Genomic DNA, 17,726 nt, shown 5'->3' on the forward strand with positions numbered 1-17,726 from the left:
GACAATGAAGGGCGCTGTGGTTTCCATGACAACACAGCCCTGCAGCCCCAATTCTTTACCCATTCTGCACTCTGGGTTTTCTTCCTCCCTGTTTTACTTTTGGGTTTATATCTATCTTCCTGTATATACATTTTTTAAATTCTTTTTTTTAATAGGGTGGTCAGGGATCACGTCTCTCTCTTTTTAAAAAAATATTTCATTTATTTATTTTAGAGAGAGGGGAAGGGAGGGAGAAAGAGAGAGAGAGAGAGAGAGAAACATCAATGTGTGGTTGCCTCTCATGCGCCCCCCACTGGGTATCTGGCCTGCAACCCAGGCATGTGCCTGGGCTGGCTATCAGCCCTGGCTGGTGTGGCTCAGTGGGTTGAATACCAGCATGCAAACCAAAGGACGGAGGTTCAATTCCCAGTCAGGGCACAGGCCTGGGTTGTGGGCCAGCCCCCCAGTAGGAGGCATGTGAGAGGCAACCACACATTGCTGTTTCTCTCTCTCTCTTTCTCCCTTTCCCTCTCTCTAAAAATAAACAAATAAAATCTTTCTTTTGTAAAAGAACAAGGTTGTTTCTGTTGGCAGCTCTGGGAAGGAAGCCAGAAGAAAGGAGCCCATATTCACCAGTATAGACAGTAAATAGTAAACTCCACATGAGAAACTCCCACCCTCCCCTTGCCTCAAAGGGGGATCCCACCCATGACAGTCAATGAGGCCAGTCACTCCTACGGCCACTAATCCTGTGGGTGGCCATTCTAGGGAAATTTACCAATCTGAACTCTCTGCCTCCTCTCTCTAAGCTCAGGTCCCCCTCGTCAAATCAAGGTTGGAGTGTTCACAGCTCAACCCCCTCCTTCATACCCCTTGCCCTCCCCCACACACACACACAGTTTCAAAAACTCCATTGCTTGTATCAGGCCTTGCCACAAAAATTTACTTTTTAGCCTGGCAAGCTTGCCCAGTGGATTCTTGAATTCCCTCTTCCTGATGGTTCAGCTAAAAGAATCACCACACGGTAAAAGCCAGTGACAGCCACCTTCCAGTAGAAGCTGTGTTGCCCTGGCCGCAGTGCATGCTGGGGCCCAGGGAAGGGAGGGCCAGAGGTAGCGGGGTGAACTCAGGGAGGGGGCTGATGGCTTGAATGTGCAAGGGGCTCTTGCAATAATTAAGACTTTCACCACCATCATCACTATTGTGTCTGCACACTAATAAATATCATATAAACTCACTGTTATTATTAAGCATGGTTCTAGCACTGTGGATATAGCAGTGAACAAAAGAGACAAAATCCGTGGCCTCTAGCAGAGCAGATAAACAATGGATACATAAATGAAGCATAACGTTGGGAAGAGAGGTGCTATGGGGAAAAATGAGGGGAGCCCTGGCCGAGTAGCTCGGTTGGTTACAGAGCCGCACAATACACCAAGGTTGCGGGTTCGATCCCTGGTCAGGGCACAGACAGGAATCAGCCAGTGAATGCAGAGATGGGTGGGACAACAAATCTCTCTCCCCACCTTCCTTTCTCTAAAATTAATAAGTAAAAATTTTTTAAATAAGGAAGAATGAGGGGAGAGTGTGTTTCTGAAAGAGGGGTCAGAAAAGCCCTCTCTGAGGGGGTGACATTTAAAGGGAAACCTGGAAGAAGTCAGACACTGAGATTTGCAGGTACATGGAGTAAAGGCTTTTCAGAAAAGGAACTAGCTTGTGCAAAGGCCCAGTGACAGGTGACTGCGAGGTGTTGGAGGAGCAGCAAGGAGGCCAGTGTGGCTGGTGCCAAGTGAGGGAGGGGCGGAGTAGGGGACATGTGGTCAGGGAGGAAACAGGCTGGATTCTCTAGGGCCTTGGGGGCACTTGGCTTATTCTCAGAGGAGCGTGGGAGACACTGTGGGCTCTGAGCAGAGGTGTGGTCTGATCTGTATTTAACCCTCACAACAGACACGTGCAATAGAGATGATCAACCCATTATACAGATGAGGACACTGAGGCTCAGGAACCATCGATCCCATTTGCAGGGAAGCCAGGATTCGCACCTGCATCTATCTGGCTTCCTGTGCACCTGACTGGGGAGTTTGATTTCAAGCAGAGAGGATGAGACTGGCCTGGCAACCCTGGCTCTGGAACTGAGCAGAATATGCCGGGGAGGATGAAGATCTCCCAGCTCCCTGAGCAGGGCAGGGCCTGGTGGGGCTGACAGCGCTCACATCAGAGACCGCCCTCTGTTCTGTAGTTCTGTCCTCCTCTGGCCATGAGTCCCTCACTGTCTGGACACAGGTTTGTCTCCCCCACTGGACTGTGAGCCCTGGGAGGGCAGGGCTGGGGCTCTCACTGGTCACGCCTGTGTCCCCAGTGCAAGCCAGACACAGAGGAAGGGTGAGGGGAATGTTTTTATTAAATGGATTTGCCATATGTTCTCCAAAGACACTAATGCAAGAGGGGAGGAGGTATAAGGACAAGTTTAAGACATTTGGGCCATGGCTGGTGTGGCTCAGTGGATTGAGAATCGACCTCAGAACTGAAAGGTCGCTGGTTCGATTCCCAGTCAGGGCACATGCCTGAGTTGCGGGCCAGGTCCCTGATTGGGGGTGTGTGAGAGGCAACCAGTCAATAACTTCTCTCTCTCTCTGTTCTCTGTTTCTCCCTCCCTTTCCCTCTCTCTCTCTCTCTCTAAAAAAAAAAAAAAAAAAAAAAAAAAAAAAAGACAACTTGAGTCAGCTCAGGTTCACACCCAGACTCTCCCTGATGATGTCAGAGCTCTAGAACTTTAAGCGCGACTCTCCTCTATCTGACCTTCAATTTCTCTGTCTGAAAATTGGGGATGCTGGGGGTGCTGGGAGTATTCTGGGGATGATACACATGACTCATGGGGCCCAGCAGGGAGAGCACACTCAGCCTGGGCCAGGTCCTATCACTATTTTCCTGCAAGCTGGAGAAGCGAATAATTTTCCAACAAGCACTTACGTTTGGCTTTTCCTGACTGTGGCGGGGAGCAGGAGAATGTGTGAATAAGCATTTGCACCTGATCATAGAAGACCAAAACTAGCACTATACACCCATTGTGAAGGGTTGAGAAAACACTGAAAAGAGAAAAATAACAATCTCCCACAAAGTCATGTTGCATAGAGAATCTTGTTACCATTTTTTAAAAGATTTTACTTATTTATTTTTAGAGAGAGGGGAAGGGAGGGAGAAAGAGAGGGAGAGAAACATCAATGTGTGAGAGAAACATCGATTGGTTGTCCCCTCAGCCTGCAGCCCAGGCATGTGCCCTGACTGGGAATAGAACCAGCGAACTTTCATTTTTGCAGAACGATGCTCAATCAACTGGGCCACACCGACCAGGGCTTGTGACCATGTTTTAAAGGTAAAATCAGGATTCTCCAACAACTACAAAATGGACAGGTGTCAAACATTTTATTTAACTCATCAAATAACTCAGGGAGATAGTCCAACCAGGTCAGAGGAAGAACCCAGAGCAGACAGATGTGTACCATTAGGGATGCTAAAATAAATGTTTCCATATATGCAGAAAACTGGGGAGGGGGGGTTGCCCCTGTGGGACAGGGAAATCAACCGTCCACCCAACAAAATCACTTCCACGTGTGTGGACAGAGATCACCTGCAATGTACCAAGGAGGGAAGAGCTCAAAGACAGAGACCCCAGAGAATCAGACATCAGGAAAGGGGCACTGGGCAACACCTGAGTTTCCAGCCAAGACACCAGTCACCTCTTTGGCATATGTCAAGGTCTTTCACAATTTTCCCTACAGGAGCAAAAGGCTCAAAATACCTCAATTTAGCCCTCGCCGGTGAGGCTCACTTGGTTGGGCGTCGTCCTGCAGACCAAAGCGTCAGAGGTTCAATCCCCAGTCAGGGCATGTGCGGGAGGCAACCGACTGATGTTTCTCTCTCACGTCAGTGTTTCTTTCCTTCTCTTCCTCCCTGCCTCACTCTCTCTCTAAAATCAGTAAGAAGAAAAAAATGTTTTAAATTAAAAAGAAAAGAAATATCTGAATTCATCTCATGTAGTAATCTGTATTATGAAGATTTTTTTTAAAGATTATATTTATTTCTAGAGAGGGGAAAGGAGAAAGAGGGAGAGAAACACCAATGTGTGGCTGCCTCTTGAGTGCCCCCTATTGGGGACCTGGCCCACAATCAAGGATTGTGCTCTGACTGGGGATCAAACCAGCAACCCTTTGGTTCTCGCAGGCCAGTACTCAATCCACTGAGCCACACCAGCCAGAAGATTTATTTTTTTATTTTTTTTAAAGATTTTATTTATTTATTTATTTATTTGTTTGTTTGTTTTTTAGGGAGGGAAGGGAGGGAGATAGAGATAGAGAGAGAGAGAGAGAGACAGAGAGAGAGACAGAAAGAGAGAGAGAGAAAGAGAGAGAAACATCAATGTGCGGTTGCTGGGGGTTATGGCCTGCAACCCAGGAATGTACCCTTGCTGGGAATCGAACCTGGGACACTTTGGTTCCCAGCCCGCGCTCAATCCACTGAGCTACGCCAGCCAGGGCTGAAGATTTATTTTTTATGTCATGTGTGTGCATCCTAGGTCACAGTAAAATGTTCTTTTTGCCATGGATCATGGTTCATAATTGTGTGGCAGTTACTGCTTTAGGTTAATCAGCTATTCCCCCGTGGCTGGGTATGTGGGTTTTTTTTTAACTTTTTAAAAAATCCTCACCCAAGAATATGTTTATAGGTGTTTTTTTTATTGTTGTTGTTAGAGAGAAAGAAACGGTGGGGGGGGGGGGAGAACCATCAATGTGAGAAACATCAGTTGGTTGTCTCTCATATGCACCCCAGCCAGGGACTGAACCCGAAACCTCAGTACGTGCCCTGATCAGGGATCGAACCCACAGACTTTTGATGTACAGGATGATGCTCCAACCAACTGACCAACTGAACTACCTGCCAAGGGCTGGACATGTGGTTTTCTTCTGATCTTCCGCTATTTCAAATGAAGAGCTGAGAAGACTTGGCGTGTGGTGCCCCACATATTCCTCTGTCGCCTGGATTCAGATGTGACTTCTCAGCTCGTTTGAAATGACGGTTTTTAGGGCATAGTGTCTGGTCTGTCCGTTTTCATTGCACAGAACAGGAATCTAAACTATAGCTTCAGGCTTTAGCCCGGAAAACCTGGCAACTTTCTTCCCCTGGGACCATGCTGAGCTCTTTGTCTTTCTCTCTAGAAATAACCGACAAAACCTCCAGATTGTGTGCAGGGGGAATAGATGTGTGTTCTCTGAGCTGGGGCTCAGGGTACAGCCTCCAGCCACTGGCCCTGAATTTCCACCAGACGAAAAGCCAGCCGCTGTCCCCACACTCTGCAGCCAGGAGACAGGCTTCCCAGTGAGAAGACATGGCCAGAAAACTGAGAGGCCCATGCGCCTTTCCTTGGCTTAATTTATTTTCCCTATAAAAACAGGCATACAGCAAAATAATCCATCTAGTAAGATTGCATTAATGTAACGTTCAAAAATGTCTCAGGTTTTTCCCTGTGAAATGGGACGATTGGGGTGAACATTGTTCACAGACCCTGGCTGCACATCAGAATCAACTGGAGAGCCTTTAAAGTGATTGCTGCTCTGGCTCCACCTCCCACCACCAGCTTCAGACTCCCAGAGGGTGCGGCCAGAGCATCCCAATTTTTTAAACGCTCCCCAGGGGACTGGAACTTGTAGCCAAAGTTGAGAGCCTCCGTCCCTTCCTGGGTCCTCAGCCAGTAGTCTCTAGGGAAGAGGGTCCCCGCGGGCGCTGCGGCTGGAGAACGTACTCTGAGAACCGCTGCCTTCGAGTTCAGTGGTCTCTGTCTCTGTTCTGACACCCCGTGAGTTTGTGAGTCTCTGGTTAGAACAGAGAGGGCCGGGTTCCGGGATGAGCACCGGCTGTAACAGCGAGGTCATTTGGTGGTTGGGCAGCCCAACCGCTCACCCAGAATCGGCTGAGATGACAAGACTGATAACTCCACCACATGCACCAAAAGGTTTACTCTCGTGCTGGGATTTTTCTGGGGGCACTACGGCAGGCATGAGCCAGTCCCCGTGGCTTGAACAAAATCAGAGTGAGGGTGTTGGCCCTTTATAGTGGCCTGGGGGCTGGGGCTGGGGATTTGCCAGGCTGGACCCTCACAGTCACTCAGGGGCGGGAGCAAGCTAACTTTACTGTGGCCTCCCCAGCTGCGGGGTGGGCGACCAAAGCCCAAAGCGCCTTCTGGCGCACCCTCGCCGCGCCGTGGGCCCACCGTAAGAGCGGTCTTGGAGCGCCCCCTGGTGGGAAAATGGGGAGCGGCAACTGGGGTCAGGGACTCAGCTCCTCCCGCCGAGAAGCAGGGGCCCGGGGCGTCTTGTGTGATGGGGCGGAGCCTGCACTGAAACAGCTGAGGTCTTGCGGCCCTAGGCTTTGGGGAACCCGTTGGAGAGGAAGGGACGTCGTTTTCTGCTACAGGACTCCTGCCTTCTTCCTCCGAGCCGTTCTAGGATGGGGTCACATCGCCTCGATCTCGGGGCGCCCCCGTCTCCCCGGACAAGTTCAGCTTCCAGGCCCCTGCAGGGCAGGCGGAGGGCACGTCTCGCCTCTGCGCAGGTCCCGACCCCCATCCGGACCCCAGTGACTCACACGTTCCTTTCAAGCCGGGTCCCATCCAAGCACTAGTGACGGGGAACCTAATTAGACAGCCACCCCAAGGAGGCTGGTGGCCCGTTTTGCAGACACCGTCTCCCCTAAGCCCAGCTCGGAAGCCTGGCTCGGGAGGGGTCGGTGACGACTGGTGACTCAGCCCGGGGCAGCGCAGCCCTGCCTCGGGGCTCTCGCACCGGCCTTTCCCGCCCCAGAGTGCGCTTCCCTCGGGTGTCCGCTGCCTCGCCCCGCACCTACTGCCACCTTCCCAGTGAGGGCTTCCCCCGATTGCAAACCCTCCTGCCCCGCCCCCGCACGCCCCGCACGCCGGCCTTTCCTCCCCGCTGTCCAACGCCGGACCCCGCGCTGCTCTCGGGGCTCAGTACCCGTCCCCCCTCCCCCGCCCACGACGCTCCGCGGGGTCCGCCTGCGTCTGCCCTCTTCCCGCTGCATCCCCCGCGCCCAGCGCGCGCGGGTCCTCGGCCTCCTCGGGACACCGCCTCCTTCTCCCACCGGAGGCGACCGCGCTCCTCTCCGCCCGGGCACCTCCGGGCCCCGCGGGGACAAACCCGCTGCTGAAGGGCCTGGGGGCTCCTCGTACAGCCCGTGCGGGTGGGACCTCAGGGCCTTTACGTCGCTGCCGCTGGGACCTCGCGCCCCAGGCTCCCTCCCGCCGGGTGGGGGACGCACCTGCCTCGCTGGGCACATCTGGGTCCGGTTCGCCAAGTCCGTGCGGTCCATCCGGTCCGTCGGTCCTTCAACAGCTGGAAACAGCGGCCACCGTGTGCGGGCACCGGGCTGGGGCCCGGGACGCGGCGAGGGACGGGACGGACCTCCTCCGCCGCCCCAAACCCCTCGTTCACCCGACCCAACCCGCCACCACCGGGTGACCCTTGGCCTCAGCCACCGCCCGATTCCTCCGCCAGCCGCGCTGCGGGCCCCGGGCCCCGGCGGCAGTTGGCAGCGGGAGGAGGGGGACGCCATCTGGAGGCCGCTGGGGCTGCGGTGGCGGCGGCAGCGGTGACGTGAGCCGGGGGCCCCTGGGTCCCTCCTCAGGCCCACGGGCTCTGCGGGTGGAACCCCCGCGACCCAGCGACCTGTGCTCGGGGCAGCAGCCTCCCCTGGGCCGGGAGTAGCTCGCTGCGTTTCTCATCTTCGGGAGACCCGCCCGTCCCGGGTGGGCACTTTGCCTGCAAAACCCGAGTCAGTTTCTTCTATTAACCTCCCGCCCGCGACAAACACAGTCAGCGCGTTGTTTGGAAATAAACAAGGGTACCCGGTGGCAATCAGGGCTCTGAAAAGTAAGGTGGGGGTCGGCGGGAAGGGTGACCTTTGTCATAGGGTGGCCGGGGAAGCCTCCCTGGGGATGTGACACTTGAAGAAAGACCCGGGCGCAGCCGACAGACTCCTGCCGACGACCTGGGTAGGGCGCTCCTTGGCCCTCCCGCGGGTACACGGGAAGACTTTAAAGGGCCTGGGAAGGGGAGTGACTCTGTCAGACATCAGTTGAGTCCTGCTAGGACCCTTCTGGCAGCCCTGTGGGTGTGTGCAGGAGCAGGGCAGGGGCCCAGGGAGGCGGGGAGGCCTCCCCGTCTGTGGTCCAGGGCAGAGCCTTGGAGATCCAGCATGGGAGCTGGGAGCTGCCCACAGAAAGAGCAGGGAGAAGGGTCCAGCTCGGCACCGGGGCGGCACCAGTGCGCTCAGAGCGGGTGCCTGAGTGGGGTCGGGGGAGGGAACTGGACTGGGTGAGGCGCGGCTGGGCAGAGGCTGACCTGAGGGCCAGAGAAAGGGGCGGAGACCCAGCCCGGGTCTTGGGCAGGGAGGGGCGCTGGGGCCAGGATGAGGGGTGAGGGCTGGGGCCCCAGAACATGTGGCTGAGTGTGGCCAGCAAAGGGAGCCCAGTGGCAGAGACCTAAAGATGGTGAAGGGCTGAGGCTTGGCAAGGGACAGGGCAGGGGACCGCTGAGGCTGGCCTGGGGAGGGGGGGGGAGGCCGGGGGCAGGGCAGGTAGAAGCTAGGGCGTGGCAGAACTTAAGTGGGTAGGTTAGGCCAGGGGGCGGGGTGGGGGCCCAGTCACTGAAGCAGAAGGGACACTGGGTGTCAGTCAGTGACAGCACAGCCCCAGGGTATCCTGCCTGAACCTCAGCAGTGACAGGTGGGGCACCTGTGGCCCACGGCTGGCCCGCCCCTCCCCCACGGCCCACAGCACAGAGAGACCAGGCCAGACACAGAATTCACTTTACTGAGGGACCCCAGCGATGGTGCACAAGGAGAGGGGCCTAAATGCTACAGGGAGAAGGTAGTCACACGTGGGGGCCTCCCGGGCCCGGACACCTCCCCTCAGGGAGCTGCTCAGCCCAGGACCAGGCCCTGAAGCCAGTCAGACCGCAGGGAGACGGGGCTTCCTCCCCAGCCCCTCGCCCACCCTGACCTGACCCGAATAGCCCTGTCTCTGCCCCAGGGAGGCCCCTGCGGTCCAGCGGTGCCCCCTCCAAGCAGCTCCTGAGTCTGCGTCTGCACCTGGGTGTCCGAGTGGGTCTGGGACAGTCTGGTGGTGCTGTGGGGACACCCCCAGCCCCCCCCCCACCCCGTGCCTTCCTCAAGTCCTGCAGGGAGGACCCCCCCTGATGTGATGGGCTGGGCACCTTGTAGTGGTGGGAACTGGGACACGGACACAACCCGGGACCAGAGGACTTGGAGGGGCGTCCAGCGATACTGAGGGGAAACACTGAGGTGGGCAGAGAGGGCTGAAGCGGAGGTCACCACAGGGACACGACACCACACGAGAGCAGCAGCACTTGGGGTGCAGGTGCTGACCTTGACAGCGAGGGCGGGGGGTGTAGGTGGTGGGGGGAGGGGCGCCTGGAAGGCTGACCGCAGCTCCCTCTTGGGGACATTTCCTCCGCTCTAAACTCGGGACCCTGGTCAGCTCCTACGCTGCTGGGACCAGCCCCCACCCCTCAGGTGCACCCTCAGGGTCCCCTCTGGCATTTAATTCACTCAGACGGTGAACTGGGAGACCCTATCATTTTAGGGGCTGCGAAGCCGGCACTGAGGGACTGATCAGCCCAAGGGAGGGAGCGGCGGCTGGAGGGAGGGAGGGGAGAGCCGCATGCCTGGGTGACGGGTGCTGCCGGGCACTGCAGAGAGGCCAGTGACGTGGATGTGAATTGCTCTGACTGAAAATGTTGGCAAATAATTAGGGTTTTTGGAAATCACTGTGCAATCTGAGTGACAGATTCAGCCTGTGGACTCCAGCAGGTGGCCTTGGCCTTGAGGAGCTAATTCATCTGCAGCAGCTGCGCCAGAGGTGGGCAGGCCTAGTGCATCCTCCCCGTCTCCTTCCTCCTCCTCCTCCTCCTCCTCCTCTCCAGCTCCTGATAGCCTGTCCCCATGCCTGCCCCACCTCTTCTCTCTCCCCCCCTTCCCAGAGGAGCCGCCCCCTCTGCCTCAGGCTGTCTTTCTGGAATCATTTCCGCCCCCCCGCCGGGAGCTCAGCTTCACCCTGACACGCACAGGCGAGCTAGTGGCCATGCCTCCATCACAGACCCCCCGCCCCATCCGATTGGTGGGGGCCTACAGACGCTGGCCAGAAGCGTGGGTCTGGAACTTTCGGGGCCCCACGAAGAGCCAGAAAGAACTCACTGGCACCGCTGGCCTCCCCAGCTGCTCATGTCCAGGGACACACTCACCCCCTGCCCCCGCTAAGTGGGGGTCGCCCAAAGCCACGCCCGCTCGGTGCCCTTTGAGACACGGTCCCATCACATGGGGCGACTGCCTCCAGGGGTGCTCGTTTCTCTCTCCTTCTTCCATCAGGATCGCTCGCGCCACCTGCCAAGGAGGGACTGGAAGGCAAGGATGAGGCCCGCAGTGCGCGCCTGGCGCACCGCGGAGCGCGGAGCACACGGTTAAGCGGCAGACGGGCCTCTGCTGCAGGGAGGGCGGAGGGAGCGCGGGGCGGGGGGCGCACATCGCCCGCCACAGCCTCGCTGTCTCTGGGAGCCACTAGTGGCACTTGGGGGGGCGGCCTCCCTCCCCTACGAGCCTTCTTCCCCCGCGCGGACTTGGAGCCGGTAGGCGGCTGCCCCTTGGCCTCGCTGGCCTTGGCGCGGGCTCCCGCGCCCGCGCGCCCCTTCTTCTTCTTGTCGCCCGCCGCCTCATCCTTAGCTTTCTTCTCGGGAGTGATGGCCCGCCCGCCGCGGCCTCGGCCTCCCCGTCGGGTTTTGCGGGACCCGGAGGGGGCGCCCGCCTGACCCAGGACCTTGGAAGCCGTGCGGGCTCGCTTGGCCCGGGGCTTCCTGGACGCGCGGCCCTCGGGCCCCGATTCCTCGCTGTCCGTGTCCTCGGACGCCTCCTCGGAGCCTCCGTCCGAAGCCCCCTCCGACTGCTCCTCCGACTCCCGGTCCTTCCGCGCCGCCAGGAGCGCCAGGACCTCCCCTAGGCCGCCCTTGTGGTATTTGCACTTCCCACCTTCCCAGGCCTCTTCCTTTTCCTCCTTCATCACCTCCGCCATGTCCTGGGCGGCCAGGAGCGCCACCAGCTCCAGGAGGCCCACCTCGTCGTCCCCGTCCTCGCCCCAGCCTCCCAGAAGGCCCGGGGGAGCCTTCTTCCCCTTGGGGAGGGTCTCCGGCTCAGCCAGGGCGGAAATGCATTCCAGGAGGTTGCCGTCGTCCTTGGCCTTCCTGAGGACCATGGCGTCCACCTGGCGTCCCGCCTCCTCCACCATCACGCGTGTTCCGGAAGTGTCCTTGGACATGACAGCCAGGACCTCGGGAAGCGCATCTTTTTTGTCTTTCTTGTCGCTCCAGCCCAGCGACTCGATCACGGAAGCGATTTTCAGCATCTCCTCCCGGGCGGAGGGGTCGGAGGGGTCTGTGTACGCCACGATGGCCACAAACTCGGGGCTGTCCCCTTCTTGCTCTGGATCCTCCCTTTCCTGCCAGTCGCTGGCAGAGGCGTCGCTGTCTGCGGGCTCCTCGTCGGAAGTGTCTCGCACGGCCAGCAGGGCCACTAAGTCGGGGACGCCGCTCAGGTCTTCGATGTTCAGGCTGATGGACTCAGCCCCTGGGGTTTCCTTGTCCATCTCCTCCTTCTTGGCTTTGTCCGTCACCGTCACCAGAGCCAGGAACTCGCGGGCACCCTCTCCGCCCTCGGCGTCGCCCTGGAGGGCCCACTTCTTCACGAGCTCCCTGGCGGCGGTCTGTAGGGTGGTGTACAGCGCCCTCTGGTCCTCCACCCCGCTCAGGTCCTCCTCGTCTATCTCCTCGATCACGATGCCCAGGCTGTCGGAGGAGGAGCCCTCCGACCCTCGCCTGGCGGAGGCGAACGGCCGCCCTCCTCGGCCTCTCTTCTTGCCCTTCTGGGCCAGCCTGTTGCCTCTGGCTCTGCTTCTGCGACTCCGACGGCCCCTCCTGGCCCTGCCGTCTGCACCAGGAGGGGGGCCGGGCAGCTCCGACCCCTGGGCCTCCGTCTCGGAGGTGGGAGGGGTGGGTGTGTCCTCAGGGGCCCTCTCGTCCAGCAGCAAGCGCTTCATCTGCCTCAGGACTCTCGTGTCCTCCGCGCGGTCCTTACACAGAACCCTCCAGAAGCCTTCCCTGCCGGGGATCTCCCTGGGGATGGCGGAGTGATCGATGTCCTCCGAGAACTCCACCAGGGCGGCCTTGGCCTTTTCGTCCCGCATGGCCCGCGTGTTCCGAAGCCTGAACGTGCCCAGGGGCAGGAAGGCCGGCCGCAGCACGGCTTCGATGGCCGCCTGCTCCAGGCCCTCGGGGATGCCGGTGACTAGCAGGGCCCTGTGCACGTCCACGTCCAGCCCGCTGCACCAGTCCTGCAAAAGGCTCAAGGCCATGGTGCCGCTCGCTGGCGCTGATCGCGCAGTGCAAATCCCACCCGGGAGCAGCGCCGCAGGGCTGGGAGTTCAGGTTCAGGTGAATGTGGCCGAGCTGCGGGCGCGGGCCAGGGGCTCCTGCAGCCACTGGCCGGCTGACGCAGCGGCCTTTCTCAAGGTCCCCTCCCCAGAGCTGTCGGACAATTCGCAGGGGGCTTACGCGTCAGGCCCCGGGGATGCAGCCGGCCCCGCCGCTCCGCCCTTCTGTCCCAGGCCTGAGTGACGCAGCGCCCGGGCAGGTGCAGGGGAGGGTGGCGCTGTGGCACCGGGAGCTGCGCAGAGAGGGCAGCTGCCAGGGGCCGGCTCTCGCCGCGTCTAGGCGCGCACCCTCCGCTCCAGTCTCAGCAGTTCCGCTGCGTCTCCGATGCTCGGTCCTGCGCCTGCGCACACGGGCTGGCCCCTCCGAGAGCCGGGCCCGGTCTCCATGGCAACACGGCTGTCCGCAGCTGGGTTCTGGGGACCCCCTCTTAAAGGGTCCGGCTAAAGGAGGATGTGCGCGTTGGCGGCACCATCTTCAGCGATGAGCCCCCTACAGGACGAATCCGCAGGGGGAGGAGGCCATAGAGACCCAAACCCGGGGGCTCCGGCCTCGCACCGTGGCGCCGGGACTGGCTCTCGGGTTCAGAGTTCACGGTCGTCCCTCAGTGGAAACAGGCTTCGGGAGGGGTACACTGGTCTCGCCCGTGAGGCACGGACCCACTCGATGCACGTGCGGTTAACCTGGTTGTGTACACGGCGTGTGTTGGTGCGCGGTCATCAGTGGGGTCAGACACGGATTCCACAAGAAAGCGTGGCCCAGGCCTGGGCCCGCCGGCCGGGACGCGGGAATGCGCGCTCCTCTGCCCCTGCGCCCTCCGCCCTCCCACCCCACGGACACCGGGCGCTGCAGTCCAACTGGGGGGTTCCGTCTGTACGGCGTCCCCCTGCTCAGACCCTGAGAAAGTTCCCGGGCTTCTCGAAAGCTCGGTGTTCTTTGTAAACATGGCCATAACCGCTGACCCTGCCTCCTGGGGCTCTTCGGGGGTTGGAGGGGATCATGCGGGAAAGCACTTGGAAGGGAGGTTGGCTCGCAGCTGGTGCCCCTGTCAGTTCATTGAGAACTCACCGTTATGTAAACATGTGTTAAATAGATAGATAGGTAGATAGATAAGCAAACACTTAGTGCCTTTTTTTTTTTTTTGGTGGAAATGTAGGAACAGATTATTGCAAGGTTACCATGGCAACTGGGCCAATGGGCAAAGCGAATGTCTGCTCACCCTTCTACCAGCCCCTCCCGCCGTCCCCATTTTCCCTGCTTTTCTCTTCTCCTGTCCCCCTCCTGGTCCCCAAGCAGATGTTACCTTCTCCCTAGAGCAGCGTCGCCCCCCAGAAATGTAACCCGGGCCCCAAACGCCAGGCGCAGGCGCAATGTTACATTTACCCAGGCCGCTGTCGGTAAACAAACAGAAACGGGTGAAATAAAATTTAAGAATAGACGTCATTTATCACCAAATAGACAAATCGTTATTCTTTGTGCTTGTCATTGGCGTCAAACAATGATTAATGAGATATTGAACATTCTGGTTTTCATGATGGGTCCCTTTGGAGCTGCCTCGTCTGAAGGCTTGGCAGCCACAGGCGACCACTGGAAATTTACCCCAAGGAACTCATTGGGGGGGGGCGGGGGTGTAGACATGTTCAGCATTATTGTATTTATCATTGTGTTATTTATAACCCAGCAAGACTGGAAAAGCCAATAACAGGGGAGGGGAAGAGAAGCTGGCATTTTTCTGGCGAGGATGAACACGGGTGAGGGGCTGGGAGAAGACACGTACCACATAATTCACCCGCCCGAAGTGTGCACCTCAAAGGCGTTAGTGCGTTCCCAGAGTTGTGCAACCATCATCACAATCAATTTTAGAACATTTTCATCGCTCAAAAAAAAAAAAAAAAAAGAGAAGACACACACACTCCTTAGCGATCGATCGTTCTCCAGCTCTCCCCCCAGCTTCTGGCAACCACTGATCCCTGCTCTGACTCTGCGTTTGCCTGCTCTGGAGATCTCCTGTGGGCAGGAGCCCGAGCTGCGCGGTAAGTCTGTGTCTGGCTCCTTTCACTCGGCACAATGTTTTCAAAGCTCATCCACATTGGGTCATGGCTTCATTCCTTCGTATGGCCAAATGGTATCCCACTGTGTGAACACACGGCATTTGCTCTGCCCGGTCAGCAGGGGGTGGACATTTGCGTGGCCTCCACATTTTGGCGACTGTGGGCAATGCTGTGGTCAACACTCACGTCCAAGTGTCTGTGTGGGCGCGTGGTTTCGTTTCTCATGGGAAACACCTGGGAGGGGAATTGCTGGGTCACACGTCGACTCCTTGTAACCACTTGGGGAACTGGGGAACGGAAGAGGCACTCTTTACAAAAGTTGGTTCAGAGCACAGGCCTTTTTCTACCTGGCAGCCCTGTGGTCTCACCAGCAGCCACTAACCAAGCAAGTCATGTGTCCCTCCCTGCCTCAGTGTCCCCACTTTATCCTGAGATGCTGAGGATTCGAGAGGTGGTACATGCGGGTGTTGAGCAGTGCCCTTCCCTGAGTGTTACCTCGACTAAGGTTTCATTCTCACTGGCGGACGGGACAGTGTGACACGGTGGGCTGCAGACTATGGAAGGGACAGCCCCGGACAGCACCCGGCACCTCCAGGTACAGAGGCAAGTCCCTCTCCCCGAAGTGCATCTCAGGAGCTCCTGTCGGAAGCAGTTTGACCTCCCAGGGGAGGCCTGCAACGTGACCTGGGGACCCCATGCACCCAGTGGGCGCTGAGGGAGGCCCAGGCTGTGGGACACCCAGGAAGGATCATGAACTGTGAGTTGCTCCGCATCCTCCACACCCCTTGGGAACCCCACTAGGCTTTCACGGCTGTGAAAAAAAAAAAAAAAACAGTTTAGGACAATCTGAGCTCAGAGCCTAACTCCACTTTATGTGTGCAAACACAAAGCAAGTTTTTAACTTTTTTTCAGGCTATGCTTATTGATTTTAAGGAGAGAAGAAGAGAGAAATATCCATGTAAGAGAGAAACATTGATTGGCTGCCTCCCACACACTGCCCCACTGGGTACTGAACCCCCAACCCAAATATGCAGCCTGACAGGAATCAATCCCCCCAGCTTTTGGAGCATGGGACAACCCTCCAATGCACTGAGCCACACTGGCCATGGCAAAGCATCTTTAAAAAGAAAGATTTTATTTCTTCATTTTTAGAGAGAGGGGAAGGGAGAGAGAGAGAGGGAGAGAAACACCAACATGTGGTGGCCTTTCACAAGCCCCCTACTGGGGACGTGGCCTGCAACCCAGGCATGTGCCCTGACTGGGAATTGAACCGGCGATACTTTGGTTCGAAGGTCCACACTCAGTCCACTTAGCCACACCAGCCAGGGCTCAAATCACCTTTTTAAATGTGGTTTTCATTGACACTGACTATGCTGCTTTCATTCTAGTGCACCCACCATACTTCTTGTGTCACACACCCCCTCTCTTCTTCTCTCTCTCTTTTTTAAATTTTTTTAAGATTTTATTTATTTATTTTTAGAGAGGGGAGGGAGGGGAGAGAGAAAGAGAGAGAAACATCAATGTGTGGTTGCTGGGGGCCATGGCCTGCAACCCAAGCACGAGCCCTGGCTGGGAATCGAACCTGTGATGCTTTGGTTCGCAGCCCATGCTCAACCCACTGAGCTACGCCAGCCAGGGCCTTCTTTTTTTGTTTGTTTTGTTTAAGATTTTATTTATTTATTTTTAGAGAGGGAAGGGAGGGAGATAGAGAGAAACATCAATGTGTGGTTGCTGGGGGTCATGACCTGCAACCCAGGCATGTACCCTGACTGGGAATCGAACCTGAGACAGTTTGGTTCGCAGCCCCCACTCAATTCACTGAGCTATGCCAGCCAGGGCTTTCTTTGTTCTCTTAAGTCCCCATTTATTCATGAAGAACAGGTGCAACAATCTGCTCTCTTGTTTTTGGCTGCTCTGTCCCCCACAGGTAGCCTGCCCTCATTTCTCTCCTAGTGGGGCGGATATGAGCCAGAGTGGGTGGAGACGTGGTCCCAGAAGCTGAGTAGAGAACTGGGGACTCAGAAACTTCTAGAAGAAGGAGGAGGCATCCAGGAAGTTGTGGGTCCCTGTGGCATTTCAGAAGCTTCAGGGCCGCGGTTCAGGGGCCCTTACGCGGGTCTCCCAGAGGACAAGCCCATTTTCGTCACGCTGAGACATTCTTTGCCTGTTTCCATCTCATTCTCTCACGAGTGTTCAGTGGAGTTTTCCAGAGGCTGCAGGGGCAGCGGATCACAGCTGCCTGGATACAGAAGCAGGTACGGGGGTCTGGCGCCTTCTGGGGTCTGGCGCCTTCTGTTGCGTCAGACACGAAAGAGATTTGAAAACAAAACAAACAAACAAAAACATGAAACAAGGCCACTCTGCTCAAGTGGTTTGGTTCTGACAAGTATAGCTATGGAAATAGTATGTTATTTGTGTGCACGGGTAGCGTGTTTGTTATTGCTGTTTTTAAAGAGTTCATAAATAAATGCTTTTAATTTCTCCATTGAAATCCCTAGTGCAGCAAATACCGTCAGATTGAACCCATATAAATAAAATCCCTTTGGGGTTCTTGATCATTTTTAATAATAAGAGGTCCTGAGACCTAATAGTTGGAGAACCGGTGTATTAGAGATTACGCAATATTCCCGGGGGCTCCCAATTAAAATAACATTATTTGGGGGAAGGGTCCTCCGGCGGGTAATAATTGAATGGTGGGAGGTAAGTGCGCTGCGGAGTGTCAGGAGCTCGGACCCCCTGGGTTGAAGGGGCGCCACCGACCACGGGAGCTGTGCCGGGGGACCCCAGGCTGCAGGCCTGCGCCAGGCCGGCGGTGGGTGTGCGCCTGCCCCTATCACACCACCAGCCTGGGAACGACCTCCGAGGGCGGAAGGGGCACTGCCAGGTCCAGCCTGAAACGCGGCGGGGCCCTGGGACCGTCCCCCGGCTCCCCCCAGGTCCGCCCCGCCCCTACCCGCTCCCATTCAACCTCCCACCTGGGTTCAGCCCCCTCCAGCCTTTGCGGTTCATCCTCCGCCAGACCTTACAAACTTCACCTTGCCTGTCCCCTATTCTAAATTTTGTGTGACTCCCCAGCGCCCTGGAGAGAAAGCGCGGACTCCTCACCGGAGCCTAAGAAGCCTCGCCTACTGCGGTC

At 57.3% G+C, this 17,726-nt stretch overlaps 1 protein-coding gene across 1 annotated transcript; it reads right to left on the reverse strand.

The window, feature by feature from the left end:
- Positions 1–8,837: 8,837 nt before the first annotated feature.
- On the reverse strand, positions 8,838–12,874 carry PNMA8B (PNMA family member 8B). The gene has a single exon (XM_028530265.2). The coding sequence runs from the start codon at positions 12,461–12,463 to the stop codon at positions 10,304–10,306; it is 2,160 nt and encodes a 719-aa protein (XP_028386066.1). The 5' UTR covers positions 12,464–12,874; the 3' UTR covers positions 8,838–10,303.
- Between the last annotated feature and the right edge of the window lie 4,852 nt (positions 12,875–17,726).

The sequence above is a fragment of the Phyllostomus discolor genome, chromosome 12 (genome assembly GCF_004126475.2).
Source record: "Phyllostomus discolor isolate MPI-MPIP mPhyDis1 chromosome 12, mPhyDis1.pri.v3, whole genome shotgun sequence".
Taxonomy (NCBI): domain Eukaryota; kingdom Metazoa; phylum Chordata; class Mammalia; order Chiroptera; family Phyllostomidae; genus Phyllostomus; species Phyllostomus discolor.

Excerpts from the sequence above, each read along its gene's own strand:
- PNMA8B (XM_028530265.2), bottom strand. The coding sequence starts at position 12,463 with ATGGCCTTGAGCCTTTTGCAGGACTGGTGCAGCGGGCTGGACGTGGAC.